The 25680-nt window shown below is 46.5% G+C and overlaps 1 protein-coding gene across 9 annotated transcripts in view; it reads left to right on the top strand.

The window, feature by feature from the left end:
* Positions 1–25680, top strand: part of LOC124486930 (adhesion G protein-coupled receptor L3-like) — a 175589-nt gene that overhangs the window by 85391 nt on the left and 64518 nt on the right. For 3 of the 9 annotated variants that reach the window (XM_047048815.1, XM_047048806.1, XM_047048813.1), the window contains exons 5-7: positions 5227–5336; positions 15118–15132; positions 17882–18682. In XM_047048815.1, coding sequence (XP_046904771.1) covers positions 5227–5336; positions 15118–15132; positions 17882–18682 — 926 coding nt within the window. Of the gene's footprint in view, positions 1–5226; positions 5337–13981; positions 14490–15117; positions 15133–17872; positions 18683–25680 lie in introns of those variants that run through there. The other 6 variants (XM_047048810.1, XM_047048814.1, XM_047048808.1 and 3 more) reach the window with 5 other exon arrangements.

The following is a 25680-nucleotide window of genomic DNA, read 5'->3' on the forward strand; positions in this document are numbered from 1 at the left end:
CCACCATGCTAACGCTAACCTCGTGAATACTCGCGTCTTCAAAACTCCCCCCCCCAAAAAAAGATTCTGTCAGACCCTTCCAGATTGAGAAGTCTTCCTCGTTAGTTCCACGTTGCTAATCCGTGTTTTGTCGCCCCCGGAGTGCTCCTGGACGATTCCTGGCACCGTTTGTCATCAACATCCTTAAATCCGCTAATGCCTACCAGAACATCACGTTAAACAACAAAACAACGTCTGTGATTGCCTTGATGGCTGCTGTGGAGCGCCGCGCGGATCCTCCGCTGCCTCTTACAGATGGAAGCCGGTGGGTTCCGGTGGGTTCCGCGCGGGCTCGAGTGGCTTCAAGCGGGATTTCCCCTTCAGCGGCACACGCTAAATCATTCCCTCCCACGCGCCGCCCTTGTAGTTTCGCTTGCCTACGTTCCGTCCTTCCCCGCTGTGCTTGTGATTTAAACTGCGTTGTTGTTCGGGCGCGAAAGACAAATGGAAACCAGATCTGCTGTCCGCTGAGGGATGATGAAGGCTCTGAATAAGCGTGAACAATGCGGGGTGTATTCGGAGGTGTCACGATTGATATTTTTCCTTGTCTTAAAGTATACGCGCGTGTGGGGGGTGCGTGCGTTTTATTCGCGAGTGTAGGCCCGTGTCGGTGCGCAGGCCTTCTGTTCTTCCTGGTGGGTGTGTACATGCATCTGCCTCGTGTGCGTGTGTGTTTTACAAGGGCACCAAGTGTACACTCGTCTTAGTGTAGGTGCGTGTTCTGGGACGAGGAAATCGGTTTAACCTTGCCAATACATACACTCCTATTAGAAGATGACCTTGTATTCACAGTGAGCTGTGCAGTCTGTCAGCCAAGGCCTCTTTTACATTCAGTATCAGAGCAACTATTGAATTCAGAGATGACACTTTTGCATGCAAATCTTCTAAATGGTCCCATTCTAGAAGGCTGTAATGAATGGATAAAATGAATGGCTCCTGTACACAGGAACACACACACACACACACACATAGATTCATCAGGAACTTTGACCAGCACTTTATCATCTGACATCCACTGCAAAACAGTGGAGAAAATGTGAATGCTGAGGATCTTCTAGTACATATATTGTGCTGTTTTGTTTTCCCTCCAAGTACATGGCTTCTTAGGGGTTCTTGTTATGCCCGTTCAGGAGACAGGCCAATGAGAGAAGATGGATGCTGTTGTGCTCAGCTGCGAAAGATAATGAATGAAGTCGACTCTGGGCAGTCAGACCATCACTAAAGCGTAATGGGTCCCTACAGAGCGACTTGGATATTGACCCGCCCGTCACTCTGTCTCTCTCCTCTCCCTCTCTCTCACTCTTGCTCTCTCTCGAAAACAAACACAATCTTACACACACGTACACTATACACCGTGCAAAGTACACATGCAGGAGCACACGTCACACAAAGGAACACACACATACATTTGCTCCCTCACGCAAACCGCACACTCATTTCAGACCTGTCCGGGCAGGGCCTGATGTGACTGCTCTTACTGTCTCTGAAGAACACAGACCAAAGGTTTCTCTTCCAGCCTCTTGATGCTGGGTAATAACACACACTGTGCTGGTCTGGGAGGTAGGAGTAAACCTCTCTCTCTCTCATACAGGGAGACACTTGTCCGACTTCCTTTTACTCAATGTGTTTGTCAATGTGTGGGTGGGTGTCTCTTTTGGACCAGGTTCATGCTTTATTCCTCAATAAAATTGTACAGTTGGAGATTTCTGGGATTTTTCTTCACCGAAAGTCTCCCGGGAAACTATTTCTCCCACATTTGATTTGTTTCTGTGTGAAGTCACTCGGATATTTAGTTTGCAGCTGCTTCAACAAAGACAATTTTGATTGTTTCTGCCACACCTTTTGACGGTAAAAGCCACATCGACTCCATCGAGTTTGCCCTCAGACTAAGCAGGAGATTCACGCAGACCAATTTTGTTTTTATTGCGTTGCCAATGCTGACCCAAATGTGTCCTACCGTTGACAAAAGGCCGGCGTGTATTTCCCTGCCAGACCCGGGCCACGGCGAGGTCCGACTGTCTGTGGCAGGGATTGGAGAGTTTGAAGAGGGCCTAGGCCTGAGCCTCTTCTGATTGTGGTTCGGTGGCTGCGGCAGGATCAACGGCGATTAGAGTGATTAGGGATTGTGCTTACACCAGGCTCCCGGGTGCTTTGTGCCAGTACCTCCATCAGCAGCAGGCTGTCTGGGGCCCTAATCTACCCCGTTCCAACAACCGTCAGAAGATGAGGAGTTTTGTGTCTGTGTCTGTGTGGGAGGAGGGGAAGGGGGGTTAGAAGTAACAATTGACGAAAGGGAAAACCAAGTTTTGCCTGTGTTTTGCAGCAAACGTTTTGAAAGAGGCTTTTGGCCAGGGATGGCAGCAAAGTGTCGCTGTTGGATTTTCTTCACTGATTTTAGTCGCCGTTTTGTCCCCTTGAGACCCTTTTGACTATAAGTATGCTTGGGCGTCTTGGGAAAAAGTCCAAATGAAAGTCTTTTTTCAAATGTCATTTGAGTTGACAAGGCGATGACAAGTGGACAAGGGGGACGATTCTGCGGTAAATAATATGATATAGCATGACATCATACTGACAGATGGGACACAGGGACAGATTCAGATACTGCAGGGTATCTTCCCTCAAGCGGATGGCGTCCATAGATGGTTTTCTGCCTCAGTCATTTATATAAGTATATGTTTTTTCGTATCTTTCTACAAAACATCAATGTCTCTCCTAACGGGGCCAACTCATACTGTAGGTTACCAGCAGCCTTTTTTTTCCTGCAATTATGTTCCCCCCTTATATGTTCACTGTCGGAGTTTCTCCCTCGCCAGTCTCTTTCCTGTCTAACTAACGCGCATTCATCTAGCCACGTGAGCCCATTATTCATTTACATATTTGAATCAATCACGCCAGGCAAATCCATTCCCTCGCCCTGCTAGTTCAAAGGGCACCATCGTAGCCAAGTGCCTGATCCAACCCTGATTATCCTCTAATTGGTAATTGTGAAGTGGTAACTCCACGTGGCTATGCCAGAAGCTCCTACTATTGATTCCCTCCCACTCAGCCATTGATTTGAGCTTAATGTGTTTAATTCAAATTATTTCAATTTTCTTCTTCGCTTGCTGTCTTCGGTTCTGTTCTGTGGTGGGCCACGGAGGTTCAGATGGGAAGTCGTTTGTTTTTCCAATGTGGCATTAAACATACCTTGACATCCAAGGGATTTTGAAAATGGGTCAAGATATATTGAACGCGCGGATTAAGTGTGCAGTCCACATACTTGAGAAGTAATATTGTTTAATCCAGGAAGTATTTTTTTTGCATGATTAAAGTTGAGAAATACTGTATTACCCGCTCTGAACTCGAGCCTTACGTGAAACTGTCGACACGTTTTCACGAGATCCAGGGCCATGTTTAATGGGATCAGATGCATTGGTTTTTATGTAAGCATTCGCATGATGTTTTACATGCAATGAGATTATGAACTCTTCGTTTGCGACTAGAGGGAATATCATCTGTTTTTTTCGTGTATGTATGGGATTAGCATTGCTCATTGTGTTTGTGTTCTCTCACCGTGATTTGCACACATGCGTGTCATATGCATGTGCAAGAGTGTGTGTGGATCTGTTTGTGTGTGTGCACGTGTTGGTTTGCTTGCCTTCACATACACTCACAGCAGCTATCTGTCCAATCACATCTTCTCATACGACCTTGCTTTCTAATTCCATCTGAAGCTCTATCGCAGCTCCCATTCTCGCCGGGCAATTACAAAGCCAGTCTCCGTTGTTTTCTCTCTCTCTCTCTCTCTCTCTCTCTCTCTCTCTCTTTCTCTCTCTCTCTCTCTCTCTCTCTCTCTCTCTCTCTCTCTATATATATATATATATATATATATATATCTCTGTCTCTCTCTCTCTCTCTCTCTCTCTCTCTCTCTCTCTCTCTCTCTCTCTCTCTCTCTGTCTCTCTGTCTCTCTCTCGACAGAATAAGAGTCAAGAACAACAACCACAGCCAATTGATAAAGCCAAGCCTTGATAATTGTTTCCCAGTTTTGTAGGCCTGACCCTTATTTATTTGACTGGCATTTACTGGCACCAAATTAACTCTTCATGGAGAAGGCTACCATCCAGGCACACGCGCCGACTGAGGTTGTCGCCCCGTAATGTGGGTGAGTGAGTGGTTGCAGGAGGGGGGTCGCGGACTCATAAAGGCCAGATAGGGGCTGTGCTTCGGACCATGTCTCATTAAAGCTCCCCGTCTGTAATGAGATGGGGAAGCTTCACTCTTCGCTCTCACTGGAGCGATTGATTAGCCCTGCGGCCCAATCAATGTTAATTAAGGTGTAGGGACGACTTTAATCGCGCCGCATGAATCATCGTGTCAGATGCACCTTGACCCCTGTTGACTCACATTGTGAATGGACGAGGCGAGAAGTAAATACAGTCTTATGTGTTGTTTTTACGAATTGCGTCTATGGGCAGGTTCGCTAATGCTATAGAGCATGCGTGTGTTGTCGAGGAATATGCAGAGTCAGGCTGCAGTACTGATCGGTGGAGTCCACGACCTTTAGATTCAACATTGATCTCCCTTCTCTTAATTTCTCCCCTTATGCTAATCCATCTGTGGACAGCAGATCACGTCAATCAATACAGATACGAGCGTTAGACAGTTAACGCTGTGCAACGCATGTGGCATTTATGTGTGGCTGGAGCTCTTCAGTGTACGTGGACCCAGCTTTGATTGATGGCTGCCAGTGGCAAAACGACCAACATCGACAGTGGCGGTGAAGTAATTGTGTTTTTAATGAAAGGCGAGGTGAGACCTCTTTCACGATCTGAGCTGATTTTGCACTCGGCGGACTGTGTCCTCATCTCATCCTTCACGCCATATCCCTGCTCCGAATTTCATATGATGGAGCAATTGTTTTTTTTGTTTTTAAGCAGAGTCCGATTCCCTTTCACCTCATCAAATGGATCTTTCTACCGTTGATAGTGTGGCAATCAATGTCCAGTGAACCTGCAAATGTGCCTAGTCCTTAATCTGAGCAGTGAAATGAAATCCTCTCTCGCTCATTAGCCATGTTGTAAATATTGTAAACACTGGCTAACACGGCATTAGCTCAGCTTTGGTCTATTTTCGTCCGTCTTTCGTTGACGTGGTTTGAGGCGTGGGACTGTGTCATTCATTGTGACCTTCCTGTTGTCTTTCAGATGCAATAACCGGACTCAGTGTGCGGTGGTGGCTGGACCGGACGTCTTTCCTGACCCGTGCCCTGGAACCTATAAGTACCTGGAGGTCCAGTACGAATGTGTGCCGTACAGTACGTATCTCTTCATTCCTCTCTCCCTCATCCAGCGGTTCCTGTTCCAGCTTGTAATCGTACCGTACTTGTGTATCTGCTTCCGTGGAACAGCAAAGGAACACAATGTATCTTGGGTTTTCTATAACGCTTTGCTTTTCAGACATTTTAACACCAGGTGTAAGATTGTTCCTGGGATTCCTGTGGACACAAATATGAACATATAGCCCGGGGATATGAAAAGTTATTGTATTCATAAACTGTACTCATACTGTATGCCAGAATGCATGTTATTGACTTTCTTCAACGTGACAAACGACTCTTTGAATACATCGTAGCATTTAAACGATTCTTTACCATTACATCCAACCCAAACAGTTTAGTCTCCCATAACCTCTCATATCACATTTCAGTCACACATGGATCATCCCGTCTCCTTCATTTTCACAGTAGATGACCACCAGACACATCAGACACAGCCTGACTCATATGTAACCACTCCTATCTGATTCCTGATCCACACGCTATTGATTCCCATGGGTATTTTAGCCAACTATGACATTCAAGCTGTTTCCAGTGGAATTGCTATTCTGCTATTCTCGGTAAATCAGTATTGACATTTACATGTCCACTGAGGTCTACAGCTTTTCAACTGACAAGACTGATTTGACTGATTGAAGTGCTAAATTTGTGTTATAACTATAGATGCAGTATGCATGTGTTTGACAGAAGCACAACTATGTTAAAACTTTAATCCTATGACCATACCCGACCCGAATCTCCCTGCATAGCGTTATAATTCAAATACTATACTGTACATTCAAATATGAAAATACAGCAGATTCTAACTATTATAATTCATAGGGCCCTTTAAATATGTTGTGTCAAAGTAAAACAAGGTTACTTTACAATAGACTTCCATTTTATTTTTAACAATTGCATTTAACATCCTTATGGTGTTTACATTTTAGTAAGTTTTTTCATGTCTAATATATCCCCCAAAACTCCACAACAGACCCATGGATGAACCCTTCAGAATAGCAATGCCTTTGGCCATTGTAGCATGATGAAACAGCCTAAAGCTATCCACAAATTCGCTGGCAATGGGACATTTGGGCTGGGAATGGAATCCCTAGCATGAGGTAGAGGCAAACAGATGAACAGGAAGTGACAGGAAGTTGCATGGTCATTATCATGTGACCTTGTTCATTGTGTTTTGGTGACCTCGAAATGTGAAACCTGAGTAACGAACACCACCAAAAATCTGAAATGAATTGAAAATAAATGTTTTGAACTATATCGGAACTAAATCAGTTCATAGTTGCCGATAAGGATTTCATAACATCAAACTATTTGTGAGTCAGATGGTATTATTACCTGTCAGTGTTTAAATCCAACTTTAATATTCTTTAATAGCAAAGGCAAATAATACGGATAACTGACAGTTAGAATAAACAATTTTAACAATATGACATTTTCTTATCTGGTTCATTTACTTAATTTACTATATATTAATCTATTATTAATCTATTTTTGAACTCTAAAGTCAATCACTTTTATGTTTTTAATGACTTTTAGCTATGATAGCCAGATCATCAAGTACATCTCGCAAGTGTCTTGTATTGGAGTTGATGGTATTGCCCTCTTTAGATTTCATCTGATTCAATCAATTGCCCTTCGGCATTAGAATTAGCATTTAACAGAACAGCATAGATGAAGCCTGTTTACCTGTCAGTTTTATAAAGGCAGACGTGGCCTAATAGGACACACCATGGCACTGTGCTGGGGGAAGAGAAAATATTTGTTTTTGGTTTGTCTAGCACACTCAGGTGATTATATCTACCTGCTCAGAATTACAAGTTTAGCACAATTCCTAGCTGACTGACTGACTGGTTGTTTGCGTATTAATGGCTGAACGATTACCATTTTATTGGCATGAGAAAGAGGGGATTTAAAATGAAGCTATAAAGCAGTGGCTGAATAGGATGGATATGGGGAGAGGGTCTTGTAAATGAAAGCCCTCGCCGCCCTGTTCTCTACAGAGTGAGGGATTTAAACTGCTAATAAGCAAAGCAGCCAGCCGTGGCTCAACCTCTCCTGCTGCTGAGAAGTCTTGACTCTATCGCGCTGACAAGTTGTCTCTCTTTCACTCCTCTCCCCGACTCCCCCTCTCTCCTCCTCTGGCTCGCACCCATCCTCTCTCTCTCTCTCTCTCTCTCTCTCTCTCTCTCTCTCTCTCTCTCTCTCTCTCTCTCTTTCTCTCTCTGTCTCTCCTCTCTCTCTGTCTCTCTCTCTCTCCCTCTGTCTCACGCTCATATAAACTCTCACCGGCTTAGTGTTTCTCTATCTCCATCTTACTCAAATCCACCCTCTCTGACGCTTTGTCTCCTTCTCTCTCTCCCTCTCCCTCATTCTCTTTCCCTCTCTATCTCCATCTCTCTCCATCCCTCTCTCCCCCTCGCTCCCCCCGCTCTCCCCGTTCAGGAGGTTTTCATCAGTATTCTGGTGTAGAAGCCCACTCTGTCAGGATAAGTTACAGCTCTCCCCTCCATCTCTCGATCAGGCTGGAGAATAGCTCCATCAGACCTGCCTCGTAATGCCAGAGATCCCGGGCTCCTAACGGGAAGCTCACACAGACGGGATACGATATTGATTTTATTAATTGCCGATTTGGTTCGCGCCATCAATCGCGGTGGAGAAGTGTTATGACGGCTATGCCCATGAGCACACCTTTGTTTGCCTTTGCTTGATGGGCTGTTATGTTTCACCCGGTCTGTCGTCAGAACAGTTATTGCTGAAGCCGGTCGCTTCTTTGACGATTGCGCTAAAGAAGTCTTTGACGCAGTGGATATACTTTTCAAAGAGTGTTCTGGACCTAAGGCTTGTAGGGAAATTGGATTATTTTTATACAGCCACTTTTCCCCTCAGAACAGAACCATGCTCGCCTGAGCATGGCCGGGTCTCTCTAGCAGTGCCAGATCTGTCACTTACCTCCCTGTACTAGCCCTGCTCACGCGTGCGCCTCCATGCACTCTACAGATTATCAACGCTGCCCTTTGGATTGAGCGCCCGTCCCATTCCTGAAGGGGCTCTGCTGCTTTGATCAGAGAGCCAACATCTATTTCCTCCTCCCCGCCCTTTAACCCTCCTCCTCCTCATCCTCCTCCCTCTCCACCTTGCCGCCCTTTAATCCTCCTCCTCCCCACCCTTTAGCCCTCCTCCTCTTCCTCCCCGCCCTTAACCTTGAATCTCCTCCTGCTCCTCCTCTTCCTCCCCACCCTTTAACCTTGAATCCCCTCCTCCGCTCCTCCTCCTCCTCCCCGCTCGTTTATCCTCTGCGTCTCCAGAGCAGATGCTCATCTCTGTCCTCTCTCTGTGAAAGCGACTCTTGCTTTAACAAGCAGGTCCCTCCCAGAGGTCAGCCTCATCAGAGGTCAACACACCAGTCCCGGCCGCCCTCCTAACCCCACGCTCCTTCACAGCTTTAATGAATCCCAACACCTCTGAGGCCTCCTGAAGTTGTCTGACGGACGGAAAGACCACCCTCCAAATGAAAGTGTCCCTGGGTATGACTGCCAGGCCCTGCTTTGGAAGAAAGCAAGCAATTTCACATCCGGCTTCCACCCCTCCCGACCTCCCCTCCTCTCTCCTCCGTATTATGACTAATTAGAACGGATTCGGCGTGCCGTTGCCATGGCGAATCCGCTCCGACCTTGATCGCGGGAGCCCCCTCCCCTCCCCAGCAGAATGAGCTAGGGTGTAATTACCGACCCTTCCAGTAAGATCTTTTGTCCGTCTCAACATGCTAAAAAGATACCGCCGTGTAAGCAAGGAAAGAAGAAGGCAGGAGAACAGAGGGAGAACAGATCGGTTGAGCGATCCAACTCAGAGAGAGAAACCCGCCCCCCCCCCCCCCTACTGTTCTCCGCTAATAAAGACAATGTAGAACCCTGCAATGCACAGCAGGGGGGCCGGCAGCCAGACACCGGGTGTGCAGGAACCGAGCCCAGTCATATAATCATGTAATCAACCCTCTGATTCAGATCGAATAAGGAAACGCAGAGCTATATGCCACGAAGCCGCGTCGGCTAATTAGCCGTTTGCCGATTTTGTAATTGTTTTTTAATTCATTCCGCCAGGATATATAATCAATCGCTAATAAACGTACCGACCGGTTCAGGAGGGGCCTAATCGAATCAAGCCGCCATGATTGTTTTGGCGCGTTTTCTGCACACCTGCGGCCCGACGCCGTCTGTGCCAGCAGGTTGGAGGGCGTGGAATCGATGCGAGCCGTCAGGGTGGCTGTCGTTTCAGCATGGCGTCTGTGGCGTGATGCGTCGCGGTGACGACCTGCTGCCTTGCTGCAGTGAGCCACAGCACCTGTGGGAGAAGGCTGGGACTCTCTCTTTTTTTCTGCTCCTTTGTCCACGACTGAATGTGGAATCTTTTTTTTTCTCTTTTTTTTATTTCTACCTCTGAAAGGCTATAAGAAACAAAGCAGATGAGGACGCCATGGATGTTTATCTTTTTATATGAACCATTTTCTCCTGAATTGAAACTAACTTTAAACAGTGAAATGATGATATACTTATGGATTATGAATAAATAAATATAAATCTACCAAGCCTTCTGGCACCTACGCAGGAGACCAAAGCTCCGTATTAAACTCCAGCTGGCCAGCTAACCGGGTCGCAAAGTTGCCAGTTGAATATACATTAGCACAAGATATCATATGCCCCATGCAACAACTCTAGCTCTTCCTCCTCTTGTCCCTGCCTCGGTCGTGCAGCGTTGTGCGAGGCATTAGCGTCACGGTAGCATTAGCATCACGGTAGCATTAGCATCACGGTAGCATTAGCCAGCGAGAGCCTGTTTTCACCTGGATGGCCACATCCACGTCCCCTCATGTGTGAAGGGAGGGAGGACTGAAATGCTAACTGGATGTAATAGTCCACCTCATCATCTGGTGACAGCTGACCACTGGCTAACCTGCGAGGCACTCGTGGCACACTGTCTCCCATGAAACCCTGATGTCATTTGTACGCACCTGCCATAGAGGGACGGAATCCAATGACATATATAATAATATCACAGTTATTAGTTGTAACCCGTTCAGTACTGGATCCACTGTTCAGTCATATTTGGTGGAATGGCCGTTGCAGCCTGTTAAGCCATATATGGAATAGACTTTGGTTTCTAGTAAAATATTCTCTGTCATGCCTTTTAACCTGGATAAGTAAAGGACATAAAAAATGAATGGAAATGGTATACTAGTATTAAATGGGATCGCCTACGCATGCAAATTCCTTACTATCTATCTGCTCATAGCTACAGTAGGAAGAGAGAGACTATGTACATAACTGGATTATCATACAACACACCCGGGAAGGTAGCACGGTTTGAGGAAAACACATTCTGGAAATAGACATTCGTTTACCTTTTCTTTTTTTTTTCTCCGACGCTTTTTGGAGTGGCTCCATAATTGCACAGGAAGGGTGTGATTACCAATGTGGATAAATTGCAGTGTTAAAGAGGTGAATCTGGGCATGTGGCAATGCTTTTCCCTTTCTAATGGCTGAATGCGCCAGCATAATCTATCAGGTCCTCGTTCCGGGCCTGCTCTCTTTCACACAGGCCTCCACAGATGCGCGACCACACACACACACACACATGCACACACTCACACACACAGGCACACATAGACAGGAGCACAAATACATCTGCCAAGACGTACGCATATTAAAACACACACAGAGAAGGACTCCCCCCCACACACACACACACACACACACAGTGCTGACTCCAACTCACCCACCCACACTTTTCTGAAAGTGTTGAGAGTGCTAAGTGCTGAGGCCATCGCTTTAATTGGAGATTGGTCTCTTCTGGGTCTCTTTCCCTGCAATCTCCTTGTTAATCAAAGTTCCTACTGTGCGTTTACTCTTTAATGAGGCCTTCCTTTGCTGTTCCTTGTTGTTTCAACAAACCAACCTAAAACCCTTCCACCAATCCCTGCCTCGTTCCCTCTTAGTGTGGGTTATCGCGCTCGGTGATTAGACAGTCTTAGGTAATCCAGTCATTTTCATGCAGGAGCAATTACGTTATTTCTGCCCCAATTGCGACTGCGTTTCGCCAAAATGGATTGCGTTTTCTCTCGTGCTTCTCTCGCGTTTCCCCCTTCTATTTGGATGTTCCCTTGGCGGATGGCAGGCTGGCGCGACGCCAAGCCCCTTGCCCCTCAGTCTGACGGAGACACACACAGACACACACTTCTCCTGAGCACTCACAAGGAGTCTGCTTCCACCACCGGCACAGCAAAGGTTATAAGATTGCCCTGTTAGCAAGACAGAATGTCAGAGGGTGAAATAGAGAGAAGGAGGCTGAACGGAGGATGAGGGCACTGAAGGAGAGGCGAAAGCGGAAGCGGGGTGGGGGGTGGGGGGGGCGAGCTGAGAGTGGACGGTAGACGAGAGGGAGAAAGAGATAGACGAGCGCTTGAGAGAAAGACCGAGAGTGGAGGAGAGAGAGGGACAAGATGGTAACCCGTGTGACACCTCACTCATCCCCAGTCACATGCTATTCAAAGCCCTCTCGTTTAAGTGATTTATCGAAGAAGAGGGAGTCTAGTCACTGACTGGCTTCAAGATGGGGTGAGGACGAAAAATAGTGTGTGTGTGGGGGGGGGAGGGAGTGTCAGAGAGAGAACGAGGGAGAGAGGGAATATGACAAAAATGGCTTCCGTTAAGCCATGAATCTCTATTAGTGCCTAATGATGCCGCTCTTGCCACCTCACAGTCATTATGTTGAAATTGTGAGGTGTTAATTATTGAAATGTAGATCCATACAGCTGCCATGTTCGTGAGGGTGTTGGCGGCGGTGGCCTTTAGCACTGACTTCGACGTGGCAATCGCATAAGGTGTGTAGTTAAGAGATAGCGGTGAATACCTCTGCACGGAAAGAGGGAAGCCTCAATTTTAGCTCCCAAACTAAATTTTGAACTTCAGACTTATTACAGTGTCTGGTGAAATTGTTGGTAGACAAGTAGCATTCAGGATGCGATCATCATCAACCACCATCTCCCTGACATGGGATCTTTCAATCAAAGCCCAACAGGTACTGTGGTTCAGATGAACAGGTAGATAGCGTCTGCAAGATCTCGCCCTACATGATTGAACAGATTCTCTGCTCTTTTGACAACACCTCGTGTATCCGTTTGCATCTGTTTGACATGTTTGACCATCTGACATTGTCACCTGGTCATCTCTAGGTATTTGGAGAAAAGAAAGTACCCAGCATGCTCTTTTCCAATTAGCCAGCTTGATGTGTAGACAAGAAAATTGCGAGGAATGCTCGAATGGACTGTTGGACATTTTTTTTTTTCACTGTGTATTTGTGCCTCTTCTACGCTTTGGTTTTGTTTTTGGTTGACTCCTTTTCTTCTTCGTCTCAAGTGTAAGCCTGACAAAGAGGGAATATATATGAAAGAAATATCACACCAGAGAGAGAGAGAGAGAGAGAGAGTGAGAGAGAGAGAGAGAGAGAGAGAGAGAGAGAGCGGAGTGCCTTTTAGTGACTCACTGACAAGCGTGACCAAAATCGTATTAGGGTCACAATGGGGTGGAGAAGCTCCTTTTTTCATACAAATCAATTCTCTCTCTCTTTCTCTTTCGTTCTACTCAGTCACAACTCTCCTCTCTCTCCTCTCCATTCCAACTATCATTTCCTCTCTTACGAAGAGACATTTCACTTACTGTAGGTATCTCATCGCTACAGCCACTCGGTACGATAAATGATCACCGGGCGACACCTTCAGCGATCTGAAGAGTGACCTTGGTCACCACGTGTGCCGATTCTACCCTGACAAGCAGGCACATGACGGGGGGGTGGGGGAGGGAGGGCAAATGTCACCACGGTGACAGCTGGGACAGGGATGCGAGGGTTTGGCGTCCTTCCTGTGGCGACGACACATTCTTCATAATGGGTTTCCTTCCGGCTCTACGCCATCCCTGATGCCTTAAAAAAATAAGATCATTACCCCCTGTCCCTGTTTATGTCGATTCTTCTGGAAAAAGATGATTGTTCGAGGCCCAATGTCATGACATGGTTTCGCCCAGGTGCCGGGGTTTGAAATCCAGACTAACCGATCACAAAGTTTGTGACAAAACCGATATGGATCGACCTAAAAATACAAGTAACGCCAAAGCGTCTGGAAAACTGTTTGATGGAGGACAATGTAGAACCAGCCAAAAAATGGGGAGATCGGTCTCATCGCTGCCTTTCCCCCTTTTTATCCATATCAATCTGTCATCTCTCTGGCATTTATGACTGCCCCCCATCCTCCTTCCATCTCCCTTTCCCTGACCTTATTTCTATCCCTCCAAACCTTTGAACCCGTAATATCCCTTCCCCATCTCCTTTCCCTCTTCCCCTACCTCTCCTTTACACTGTACGCCAACCTAATTTTCTGTTCTCAGGCCTCACTCTCTCCCTCTCTCTTTTTTTTGTGGAAAGGGGGGACCTTGTAAGCTCTGGTAAGGAAGGTTAATCCCCTCATATTAGACCCCGGATTACAGGCCGAGTGTGTGTATGTGGGCATGCTGGTGTGTGTATGTGGGCATGCTGGTGTGTGTATGTGGGCATGCTGGTGTGTGTGGGTGGGTGTGCGTGCTTGTTTGGTGTGTTTGCTTGTGTCTTTTTTGTGGGGGTCTGTAGGAAGGATTTAGGGAATGCCTCGCTAGTTGGTAGCTCGGCTGAAGGGACTGGAGAGACCATCCCAGACAGGCCTTTGACGTCACCAAACAGGACGGAGCGATTAGGAGGAGTCGGATGTCGTAATGTAGTGGCGAGTTCCCTGCCGAGGGGGAGATCAACAACACCAGATTGGACATGCTGGCGTCCCATTGGGAGCGTCTCTCTCATTACAGAGCAATTCTTGGGAAGCCTTGCTTTGCGAGACTGAAGTCGGTGACTTTGATGTCTGCGTCCATTGCTTTTAGTCCTGTCCTGACATGAATGCACATTCGGGTGGCCATCGGAAAAAAGGTTGGACTTTTTGGTGGCGCGCAAAAGAGCGCCTCGACCAGCGTGCTTGGTGACTAACGATAGAGGCCAGGCGAAGATGAAGATGTGTACTTTCTCAAGTTGACGGCCACTCCGATGGCGCTGACAATTACTGTGAGTTTGTTCCACAGCTGTGCATGCTTGAACAAATTTAGCCCCTCTCCCGACAGAATCACATGGTGGAATTGGTCACATGTTAAGAGTCTTTAGTGTTTTCCGTCTAAAGGGGTTATAAATCATCAATTATCAGTTTAAAGGCGTGTTTGTGAAAATTGCTTCTAATTTGCATGTACTCCCGCTTTCCTGTCTTGCTTTTCCCTTCTGTGTGAGGACTAAAATCAGCTGAAGGAATGTGACCATATGTTCAGCCATTTTTTAATGAACGTGTTAGGTTTTTGGGTTCCAAAACTACTCAATTACATCTCTCTCTCATTCCCTCTCCCTCCATCTCGCGGGTTGTCATATCACTTCAAAGTCGCACTCGCACATTTTTAAAGATGCGTTTGATTTAATCACTCTCTCTCTCTCTCCCTCACAGGCTTTTGTGGCAGACGATGCTTCCTTTCTTAGCCACAAATAAGCTTTTCGACTGAATGTCATGTTTGTCAATTCCACTAACCACTGTTGTCCCTGTGTTTGTTTGACCTGCTGAGAAGAAGAAAATAACTTTTTGCCAATTACCGCAACATTAACCTATTCTGTATCTCTCTCTCTCCTTCTTCCCTCATGCCTACTATTATAGAAGTGGAGCAGAAAGGTAACTAAATGCCGACTTCTTTCTTACACTTACGCTCTTTGTGTGCCACATGATTTTGGCTGGGTGATGGGGTTGCCATAGTAGCTTCCATATGTCATCTGCTCCCTGATGAACCTGTATGCTGCAAGCTGTGCATTGGCAGGTGGTGGGCTTACCTTTCTGGGGAGCTGATATAGATGGTCACATGAGCTGAATATCAGTTAGCTTGTACACTGTAATGAGAAAATATTGACAGCACCTTCTGTTTTTCAATTTGTTGTTTTCTTAAATTCCATGAATTCCCAACGCCAATCACGATGTCCCTATGGAAATTCAGTGGTTCACACTGTGTGATACAACATTCTTTTTTGACAATCAACTAAAGTGGTGCATTTAGTTTTCAGTTTTTTACTTAATCTGTTTTCCCCCCATGTTCCAGACAGAATATTTCTTTTCAAAGTAATTGAAAGTTATTCCACTCTGGTTTTGCCAGCTGTCAGGTGTGCAAGAGAAAATCGATAATGTGTTCAATAAACTGTCAGCATTTTAGATTATACCTCTAACATGATGATGGCTGGGAGCCTCTGGGAGCCCTCGAGTCAATGTTCCAGAATGATCTCAGACATGCACATTCATGCATCGCTGGCTCTGCATGGGAAACAGCTTGCCCTAACCCCATCGACACGAGGGGTCCCTATTTGCTGATGGTCAAACGGGTCAAACTAGAGAAGAGGGGGGCAAGTCCTGAACAGAAGGGACGACACCTCAAATAGTATTTAATGCCATCACGTAATAGGTAATACACCCATACCCTGTTCTGCGAAGGAGTGTAATCATTTGCATATGACACATGCGTTTTTCTCCTGTCATTATGTGATGTTATGGTTCTGAAAAGCTCAGTCAAACACACACATCCACATCTGTGTTCCAATTCCACTCCTCAGCTCCAACCTAATACAGTAGTTACACTTCACTCTGCATGATTACTGCACTTCGCCAGAAGAAAATGATACCGGAAGAAGGTTGAAATTGCCTCATCCAGCTGTATGATGGTATAATATCACCCCGAGAAAATCCTGTTTACACACACAGCATCTTCCCCCGGCTCCTAATACCCTTTAATAACCTTCACGGCCACCTGCGTATCTGGTGTGGATAGCGCCCTGTTATCCATGTCGGTTCAAAGCTTGCCTCCCTCAGTTTTGTTTTACACACCTCAGGTGCCCTTGTTCAGGAAGGCCATAGTCGAGAGTTCACGCTGCGCCGCGATATCGGCGTCGCGCACTTTGCGCCGCGTTATTCACGAGCAGGCGGACGATTTGTTAATCTCGAAGAGATTAGAGAACCAGGGTAAGCATCCCTCATGCACACAGCGGTGGCACACCTCTCGCCGACCGGAATCAAAGGAGCCCATTCCGTGTTTGGTGTTTACGGCGCAGAGTTGGGTGGATCACATCCGAGAGAGACGCTGGTAATCCTCAGTGGCGTTTCTCTCAGGGCTCTGGCCTGGCTCCACCGCTATGGTCAGAAAGCCCACGGACAAAAGGGCCGCGCAATTTCAAAAATGATCATTTGAGAGAGACGGGAAGGCAGGGGAGAGAAATTAGAGGTGATGACACCCACCACCGGGTTGGAATCCCAAACCGAGCCGCCGCAGTAAGGCCTTAGCCTGTGTGGTACACCCCCAGCCGCACCTGATTTGAATCATTCCTTCTTTACTTTGGATTAGTCCAGTGCTTTCCACATCAGGCATTATCAGTGCTAATGTTTATAGTGTTAGAGGATGGCACCCCCCCTAAGGATGTCATCACTGATTTGATCAGCCAGCGCACACAGTAAGTGTATACAGCATTGTACTAAAAAGAGACCTTTTTTCTACTGACACCTCCATTTTTTCTCCTGAGAATGATGAGCTCTTTTGCTTTTGCCCCTCTCTGTCTCAATAAATGATGTGCTTCGTATATTAAATTCACATGAGCAAGATTTAAATTCAAATGTAATCTTTTTATCGAGACAGCCGACTCGAATTTGACTCTGTCGGAGGTCCAACACAATCCATTCTGGAGCAGAAACCCCTTCAGCTAGAGACGCACAATATCGACTTCTGTAATGCATCACTATTGCTTTTGTAAGAAATAAGGACCAGCTAGGTTGCAAATAATTACGTTAGAATGCAGGGGCATTGTCAATTATGGTGCCATTGACTGAAGATGTCTTTGTCTGAAATAATGGAAACATATTCTTGCATAATGATGAGAAAATCAAGTACAGTAATTACTGGTTTTGTACCACCCCACAGCCAGTCATTTTTCTGAACTATTAATCAAAATATATTAATGTGTTTTTTGGTGTAATTTCATAATATTATAAATGAGGCATTCATACATCGGATGTAAAATAAGATGTGAAGGCAATGCAGGATGGAATATTATATATTTTTTCTCCAGACTGATCAGCACACTCATCTCATTGCACGATAAGGAAACGGAAGGTGAAATCCTTGTGTATGTTTCATGAATCACTTTCTCTTGCTGTCACATGAAAGCCAAAGTATAATCTATTAAACCAACAAACATTTCCATTCGTTGATACCCCCTTCAAAAAGAACGACACAAATCTCCTATGTGAAGAAATCGGAAATAGCTTCCGAATCTTTTTTTTCATTTTGTGTGTTTCAACATGCCGCTGTTTCCCTGCGTTTCTTTTCCGTCTGTGGCATACAAGCCAAAATAACTCTCTGCTCTGTCCTTTCCCCATTTTGGCTCCTCAGTATTCCTGTGCCCAGGCCTACTGCGAGGGGTGTACCAGAGCGAACACCTCTTTGAGTCGGACCACCAGTCCGGCGCCTGGTGCAAAGACCCCCTCCAAGCGTCTGATAAGATCTACTACATGCCATGGACTCCCTACCGCACCGACACACTCACAGAGTACTCCTCCAAGGAAGACTTCATTGCCGGGCGACCGACGACAACGTACAAGCTCCCTCACCGCGTGGACGGGACGGGCTTCGTGGTGTACGACGGCGCCCTGTTCTTCAACAAGGAGCGCACGCGCAACATCGTCAAGTTCGACCTGCGCACGCGCATCAAGAGCGGCGAGGCCATCATCGCCAACGCCAACTACCACGATACGTCGCCGTACCGCTGGGGCGGCAAGTCGGACATCGACCTGGCGGTGGACGAGAACGGCCTGTGGGTGATCTACGCCACGGAGCAGAACAACGGGCGCATGGTCATCAGCCAGCTGAACCCGTACACGCTGCGCGTGGAGGGCACCTGGGACACGGCATACGACAAGCGCTCGGCGTCCAACGCCTTCATGATCTGCGGCGTCCTGTACGTGGTGAAGACGGTGTACGAGGACGACGACAACGAGGCCACGGGGAACAAGATCGACTACATCTACAACACGGAGCTGAGCAAGGACGGCTTCCTGGATATCCCCTTCCCCAACTCCTACCAGTACATTGCCGCTGTGGATTACAATCCCAGAGACAACCTGCTGTACGTGTGGAACAACTACCACGTAGTCAAGTACTCACTGGATTTCGGGGCGTTGGACAATAGACCAGGTAGGCAAAGTTATTGTTGTTGTTGTTATTATTGTATTATTATTATTATTGTATTATTATTATTCCTCTATGTTCAACTTCTGCTGTTTTGGCATTTGAAGACCTGTTGACTGGGATTCTGGCTGAGATGGTGTCATTATTTTTTTTATTAGAACCAGTGAGGGAACTAATTCCTTCTAAAGCACATACCTAAAGGTCTTTTTAGGAACACTGCATGTTGGAAGAGCAGTCACACTCTTTGAACTTGATATGGTGATTTAATATGGCGCGGCATTCTCGTATAACACAGCCTTTAAAGATTTGGCATAATGATTTGCACAATGTAAATCATTTAATTAGGGGAGTCAAAAGAACTCGATAATTAGGAAATATATATATCATTATCCCATAAGTTGAAATTTTGCACCATGCTGAGTGTGTGGGAGGGTGATAATTAGGTACATAACAATCCTGGATATCTCACCCTCCTTTTGTCATTCCATTCATTCTTCTAATGAACGGAGAATTCTAGAAACAAACCACACACCAGCTGTGACGAAACGTGTGTGGTGTGCTGTTGTGTTGTTGTCACGGGAGGACGTTTTGACTAGAAGTGGAGCGATTCAGAGCTACACACCTCCCCTTCTTCACCATCTCATGAGTAGCCCCCACATGAGGAGGCTATGCAGTCATCACTGCATACGTTTCAACGTGGTCTGGAGAAGTACAATAAATGGTATCAAGTATAATATCTAGAGGGGCCTATGATGAATACCGTAAAAAACAAAAACAGTCCTTTTTGGTTCAGTGACTCTATCTAACTGTCTGTCATCAAGGAGCAAGTGACTACTTATATTCATATTATAAAAGCATAATTTCCTGGCTCCGTTGTTTTTATTATATATATATATTCTTTAAAAAAGTAACGTGAAGGTTGTGAAGCGGGGACAAAAAAATCTGTTTTGACACACCGAGATAATTCTTTGCGGTGCCTCATCAACAGCTTTAGTCAGAAATGTCACAAGTTATTTGACTGTGAAGTCTTTATACTATGCACCAGTGAAAATTGCTGCTCTCACCTGCTGCTTGTCAGTGATCGCTTTACTTTTCTGCTTTTATAGCCAAAAATGGCTGCAACCAACCCCTTTATACGTTGCACAAGCTCAAAGTCAAAGTTGAATTATACAGCCTTTGTTCATCTTCATCTCTGATGAGTCGTCCACTCCCAGAAGCCCAGACGTATTCCTAATTGCCTCCCGAAACAGCCTTTCAACTGTTCTAAGAGTTCCTCAGTGGACTCTTTTGTTAGATAGCGGTGTCAAGTAACTGTCTTTTAACAGAATATCTAGAGATTGTGTGCCATATTTGGTTTCAAACATCTATACTATACACATTCACACACTGAGGCACGCACGTACATGCACAAATTCTGTATACACACACACACACACACACACACGCACTCAAGTGCACACCTAAACACATGCACACGCACCCACATTCACATTATTCCTAGGTGTGTAGACATACGCTGCCTTATCATATCTAATGATATATAATATATAATATAGTTATAAGATATAATAAGGCTGGTGGGTAATATGTCTTGACTCCAAACCATTTGAATACCCGCTCTGCCTGTTGTAGAGCCGCAATGCCTTCCCTCCGTGTTGACAGTTGATTTCCAGTGATGGATATCTTTTTAGCAAACCCTTGAGTGAACACTTCCACATCGTGAAGAGGGATCAGTGAACCTTGCCTGACACGGGACGGTTTAGCTCCACAAGCTAAAGGCCTAGGAGCTCGTACAGACACTCTGGAGACCGGGGGTTCCAAACCAGCCTGTCACAGGGACCATGATAGTCGTCTAAGACGTCCTGAGCCCCCCTCAGGACTGCTGCCACAGTTCACAGCACGTTCCGAGTTAACACCTCTTGTGAGGCAGGGCGGTGTGAGATATTCCTGCACGGGCTGCTTACCACCTGTGTACCAACCTCCCCCAACCCCCCAGGCCTCCGCCCCCACGTAACTGCTGAGGGCACTGCAACGCATGATCTGCCCAGCCAATGGGGCATGGGATATGGGCAATGGAGCAGTCGAGCTGTTCCTGGGATCACAGCTGGGTCTCGAGTCGGCACGCCACAGCACAGTCGGGGCGCGGCGGGCAGACAACCAGAACGGGGCTGGGTATTTTTAGGGATCGGGGATAGGATGTGGAAGGGCGTGTGTGGTACCGTTTAGCCGAAACATTTGATATGCAGTAATGACGTTTGAAGGTAATTACTTCCTATGTTTTGCCATTGTCCGGTAAAATATGACCATTTTGAAATACTATGTGCCAGTGGATCGGTGGATTCAACATTATTATAAAGGTGTATTGTAAGGCAGCACAAAATCTTGTTTTAGATACCGTACAGGTGATTGTCATTTTTCGGAGGCTAGTGTCTGTTAATTAAAGATTTGTTGTCAGGTAGGCTATGTGTTGAAACAAGGTAATTGCTATGTTTCTTCAGTTGAACGAAATTAGAATGCAGTCTTAAGAGACGTATGTTGTCAAGGACAAGAAGAAGATATGGGAAAAATACCAGTCCATTTCCATGACAACCCACATAGGTAAATCAGTCTTGTCAAAAAATGCAAGCATTTTGCAAAGTGTTATGATTTTAATTTTTTATTTTTTTATCAGCCATCATTGGAAAGCCTTTACTTGCCCTCTATTCTCAGATTCAAGAGCGAGAGAGAGAAAGAGCAAGGGTGACGATATATATATACATCAATTTTTGAAATCTCAAAAACACATTCAAAAAAAATATATACTAGCTACAAAGTTTTTACTTTCATTTATTTATCGACACCCAGAACCAAGGGTTTGGAATGTCCCCTAGTGTGTTATACAATGTATGGAGAAATGGAAGAAGTGAATAACATATAGCCTAAAATACAGAAACATGAAACATGATGGCATACTAAATTGAAGACGTGTGTTTTCAAGACTATATCAGACACACACGGGCAAGCACAGGCACACAGTAATCCTGTTGGTGTCTGCTACACTGGGCAGACAGAAGTCCAGAGGGCTACTTAGTGCAAGCAGTCACTTGAGAGAATTTGCCCTGCTTCAGACACCTGCCACTGGTGTGCCCTGCTGTGTGTCTGTGTGTGTGTGTGTGTGTGTCTGCATGCGTGTGCATGTCCACACATGCTTTTCTACCCTTCAACTCTCCAAAGAAGCCCTCATTTATGCATAGCGGTCAGCTAAATTCAACCTAACCACGTTTCACCCCCCCTTGGCGCTTTTGAAATGCGTCATGTTAATTTGATGAGATGGGGACGGTAGGGGGGGAGACGGGACGGGACGGACGACTGTACTATACACCCCCCGCTCCCTGTACTGTACACCCCCTCTCCCTGTCATCTTTCATTTGTTCCCCGTAGCCTGAATCCACCTTTGATCGCTGTATCGTCCAGTCGGGTCGACAACCTCGGTCCCCTATCTCGTCCGTGCCATCTGCATGGGCCGGGATGCCCAGTTGGCCTTGCCCACCCCCTCCTTGTCTCGCTTCCCTGTAATCTTGCCACATGTTGCCATCTGGCCGGGGCAGCGTGCCAGTCATGCCAGAGGGAGCCCGAGGCGGCGCCCGCCGACCTTCGTACGGAAGCTGGCGTGTTTCAGGGGCTCGCCTGCCCGTCTTGGCGCTGTCAGCAGGAACACAGACTTGCTTAATTGAATAAGTGCGGCTAACCAGTAAATTCGGCCTGGCAGACTCGTTATTCTAAGGGGGGGCATGTCGAAGCAGCGGGGCTATTTAAAAACGCAACCTGTTGCCCTTTGACCTTGCCGGGGATCGTTTTGAATCCAGCCACTCGCGGAGAGCCATCGGTTTGAAATAAGTCAATTAGTGGCAGTCATTCCTTCATAGATTAACCTGAGGTCAGAGTTCAGTTTTGAGAACAAATTAGCAGAGGTTGCTACTTTCTCTAGTTGCTGCTGCTGGTGTTTTCTTCTTTTGGCTGACTTTGAATCTTGGGAAGGGCTGTTGGAGGGGAATGAAAACAGCGCCCTCTATCCTCAAGAGACCTCTTAGCTTCAGTGTTTGTGTCGCTGTTCTCTGGCTCCCAACCTTTGTGCAAGCAGCCTATTTCTGCACACAATGCCTTCACACATGGCTTCTCCAGTGTCCCCACTCTGCCCCCACTCCAGGGGAAAAAGGGGGTTTAATCATGCTGTATGTAGCTGGGCAGGTTTATCCGGCTTGGCAAAAGGGGCTACATGCTTCTTGCAGGTCCTGGTGCCCCTGTGTAGCATAGGGCAGTCAGTTCCCGGGGTAATCCACTCACAAGACAGGGTTTAGGCTTTAAGATTACAATGGCTGTTTATTTTTTCCGGTCGACATTTGCACGCGTGCACTGCACACACACACACACACACACACACACAAACAGTAGACTGTTAGTAATCGAGCTGGAGATTTGTGGCATAGCAATACTGGGTCTATCCTTGAAGATGTGTTGTAGTTAGCTAAATGCCTGTTTGGGTGTCTGCTTAAATGTCACAATGTATTCCTGTTTGTCCCCTTTTCTTTAATTCCCTAACTATACAGCCATAATAGCCTATTCCATACCCTTTTACAAAAATCCTGCTTATCAAATTCTGTATACAAAGAATATTAGTTTGAGTATTTGACATACAACATGTCATTCACATAGCCCCACTCCGGATCCCTGGTTCTCGCCCCACATCGCTGTGGTGTGCAGTCGTTCATCTTCCTCCTGTGCTCATACCCCGGTTCAGATCTCATACACAGCTCACCTGTGTAGTCAGAGTGGCTGACATGCCATCTTTCACTCAAGGCCAACACGCCATCCATCTCACCCCGACACATGCAGAAATGGGAAAAAAAGAAGAAAAAGAGATGTATTCAGGCTGAAAAATAAGATAGTGATTTTGATAGGGTGGACTGAAAAATTGCTGTGTGTGTGTGTGTGTGTGTGGAGAACCACACAGCCTGTGCGTGTCTTGCACAGTGTGCTGCTTGCAGTCGTCTAGCCAATCGGGACAAGACATCGTCTGGAATCGAAAACAGCCCCGTGAACTTTAGCGACCCCCCAGAAACTTTCTTCCACTCGTGTCTCTCCTCTGGGGTGATCAGTCGAGTGGATCTGGCCCACTGTGGTTGCCTTTGAAGTGCTCAATCCCTCCTTATCAGCAGTGCTGTGGTCCTCACCATGGATCTTTTTACCCTCCGACTGCTTGGCTCCATCGGACAACAGTGTTCAAAAACCTAACCCGGGGCTTTTTGTCCATGAGCGAGACTCCTTGTCCGTGAGCGAGACTCCTCGTACCCCCTTCCTTCCTCTCCCCTCGTTCCTCCCCTCCTCGACTGTGGGTTTTTTCACCGCGCGGCATAACAGCAGCTGATATGGCTCAGCCTCGGGGCCCTTAGAAAGATCCGGAGAGCTCACAGCTCCCCTAATTTCAGTCCTGGGGAGTGTGTGTGTTCTGTTTCAGTGAGTGCCTGTGCGATCGGTGCCGTATGTTTCGCTGCTGCGGGCACGCGGGCCATCCGCTCGCACGCTCTGACCGCGTCACACGCAAGGGGCCGTGCATGTGCCCGCCCGTCGGCTCGCGTTAGCATCGGCCTCCTAGCCGCGGTTTTTCCCCCCTCTTGTCCCGCTCTGGGCTTACTGATCGCTGCATCGCGTATGTTCCATCCCAACGCCGTGTGACCTCCAGCGCTGCCCTCCGTAGTCCGGGGAAGCTCCAGGGAAGGAGGAATTAATTGCCAAACAATGCATAGCCTCCCTCCATTACCTCCTCCATCATGTCAGATGGTATCTGAGCATTACCGGATGTCGGGACGCATAATTTACCACAGGGCCCACTTTGACAGATTTGTGGGCCCCTGCCACAAAAGGCCCATTACGAGACAGGAGTTTTATCATCATTTAACAGTATATCTCCCTGTAGCTCAGCTTTCCTGGGCGTACGTTGGATTTTTGGGGATCGAGTGACGCACGCGTGGGGGAACTCGCAGCCTGGCTGTCGAATGAACGGTGTCAAAACATGCCATGGGTTGATGGTTTGTGGAATATTTTACTGAGTATATTGTGTAAGTTGACTCCTAATTTTCATATGGCTCAAGGATTGTTATGTTTTTTTTGTTCACGTGTTACGAGACATTTTGTTGAGACTCAAAGTTTCTTTGGAAGATTACATGATCTTGTGTAACAGTAGTTAATCATAGTTTGATATAGAGTTGTGTCAAATAAAAATATTTCATGGATCACATCGCAGGAAACCGAGAGCTAGAGTTTTATTGCCTCAACGTCCGTCTTGGACAATCATGGACTACATGGGCTTCCGGAGATTTCTTTAATGGAGCCAAACCCCAGTGGTAGTCTGAGTTTCAGGACATTTCCTCAAAGGGATGTACCCAAGCATGGAGGTGTGAGCACAGTTCAAATGCTAACAACGGGAGATAATCGAGTTCAAGCTGAGACAGGTGAAAGGAAGGTAACATCCAGCGAGGCGCTCTCTTTCACATCCTCCTCAAAAGTCTCTCTTTTCATCTTCAGTCTGCTAAGTTCTTAAGCCAGCTAGACTGACGCCCTGACAGAAATGATCAAGTCGTAGAAACTGGGTCCATTAAAAAGAAAATGGTGTCCCTCCTGAAGCTTGGAAGACTAACTCTAAACGCCTTAAGCCAGACAGGAAGAGAAGCTGAGACTAATTAGCCAGAACTCCTGCTTTGAAATAAAGAGCCAGGCTCTTGTGCAGCGCGCGCCGGTGCAAACAGACGGCATTCGCGTGGTGAGGGGGACGTTACATAAGATACAGCTAAGTGTGACAGATGATATTTGAGCTTGTTGTTTGATGAAATGCAAGAGACGGGCAATTCATAAGGTAGAAAATGTCTTGTCACCGTACATGACGATAGAGGTGGTTGTTTGTTCAGCGACGGATTTGAAATACATCCATTATTAATGAACATCAGAGTGGAAGAGATCATTACAAGCAT

This window comes from Hypomesus transpacificus, chromosome 25 (genome assembly GCF_021917145.1).
Source record: "Hypomesus transpacificus isolate Combined female chromosome 25, fHypTra1, whole genome shotgun sequence".
NCBI classification, from domain to species: domain Eukaryota; kingdom Metazoa; phylum Chordata; class Actinopteri; order Osmeriformes; family Osmeridae; genus Hypomesus; species Hypomesus transpacificus.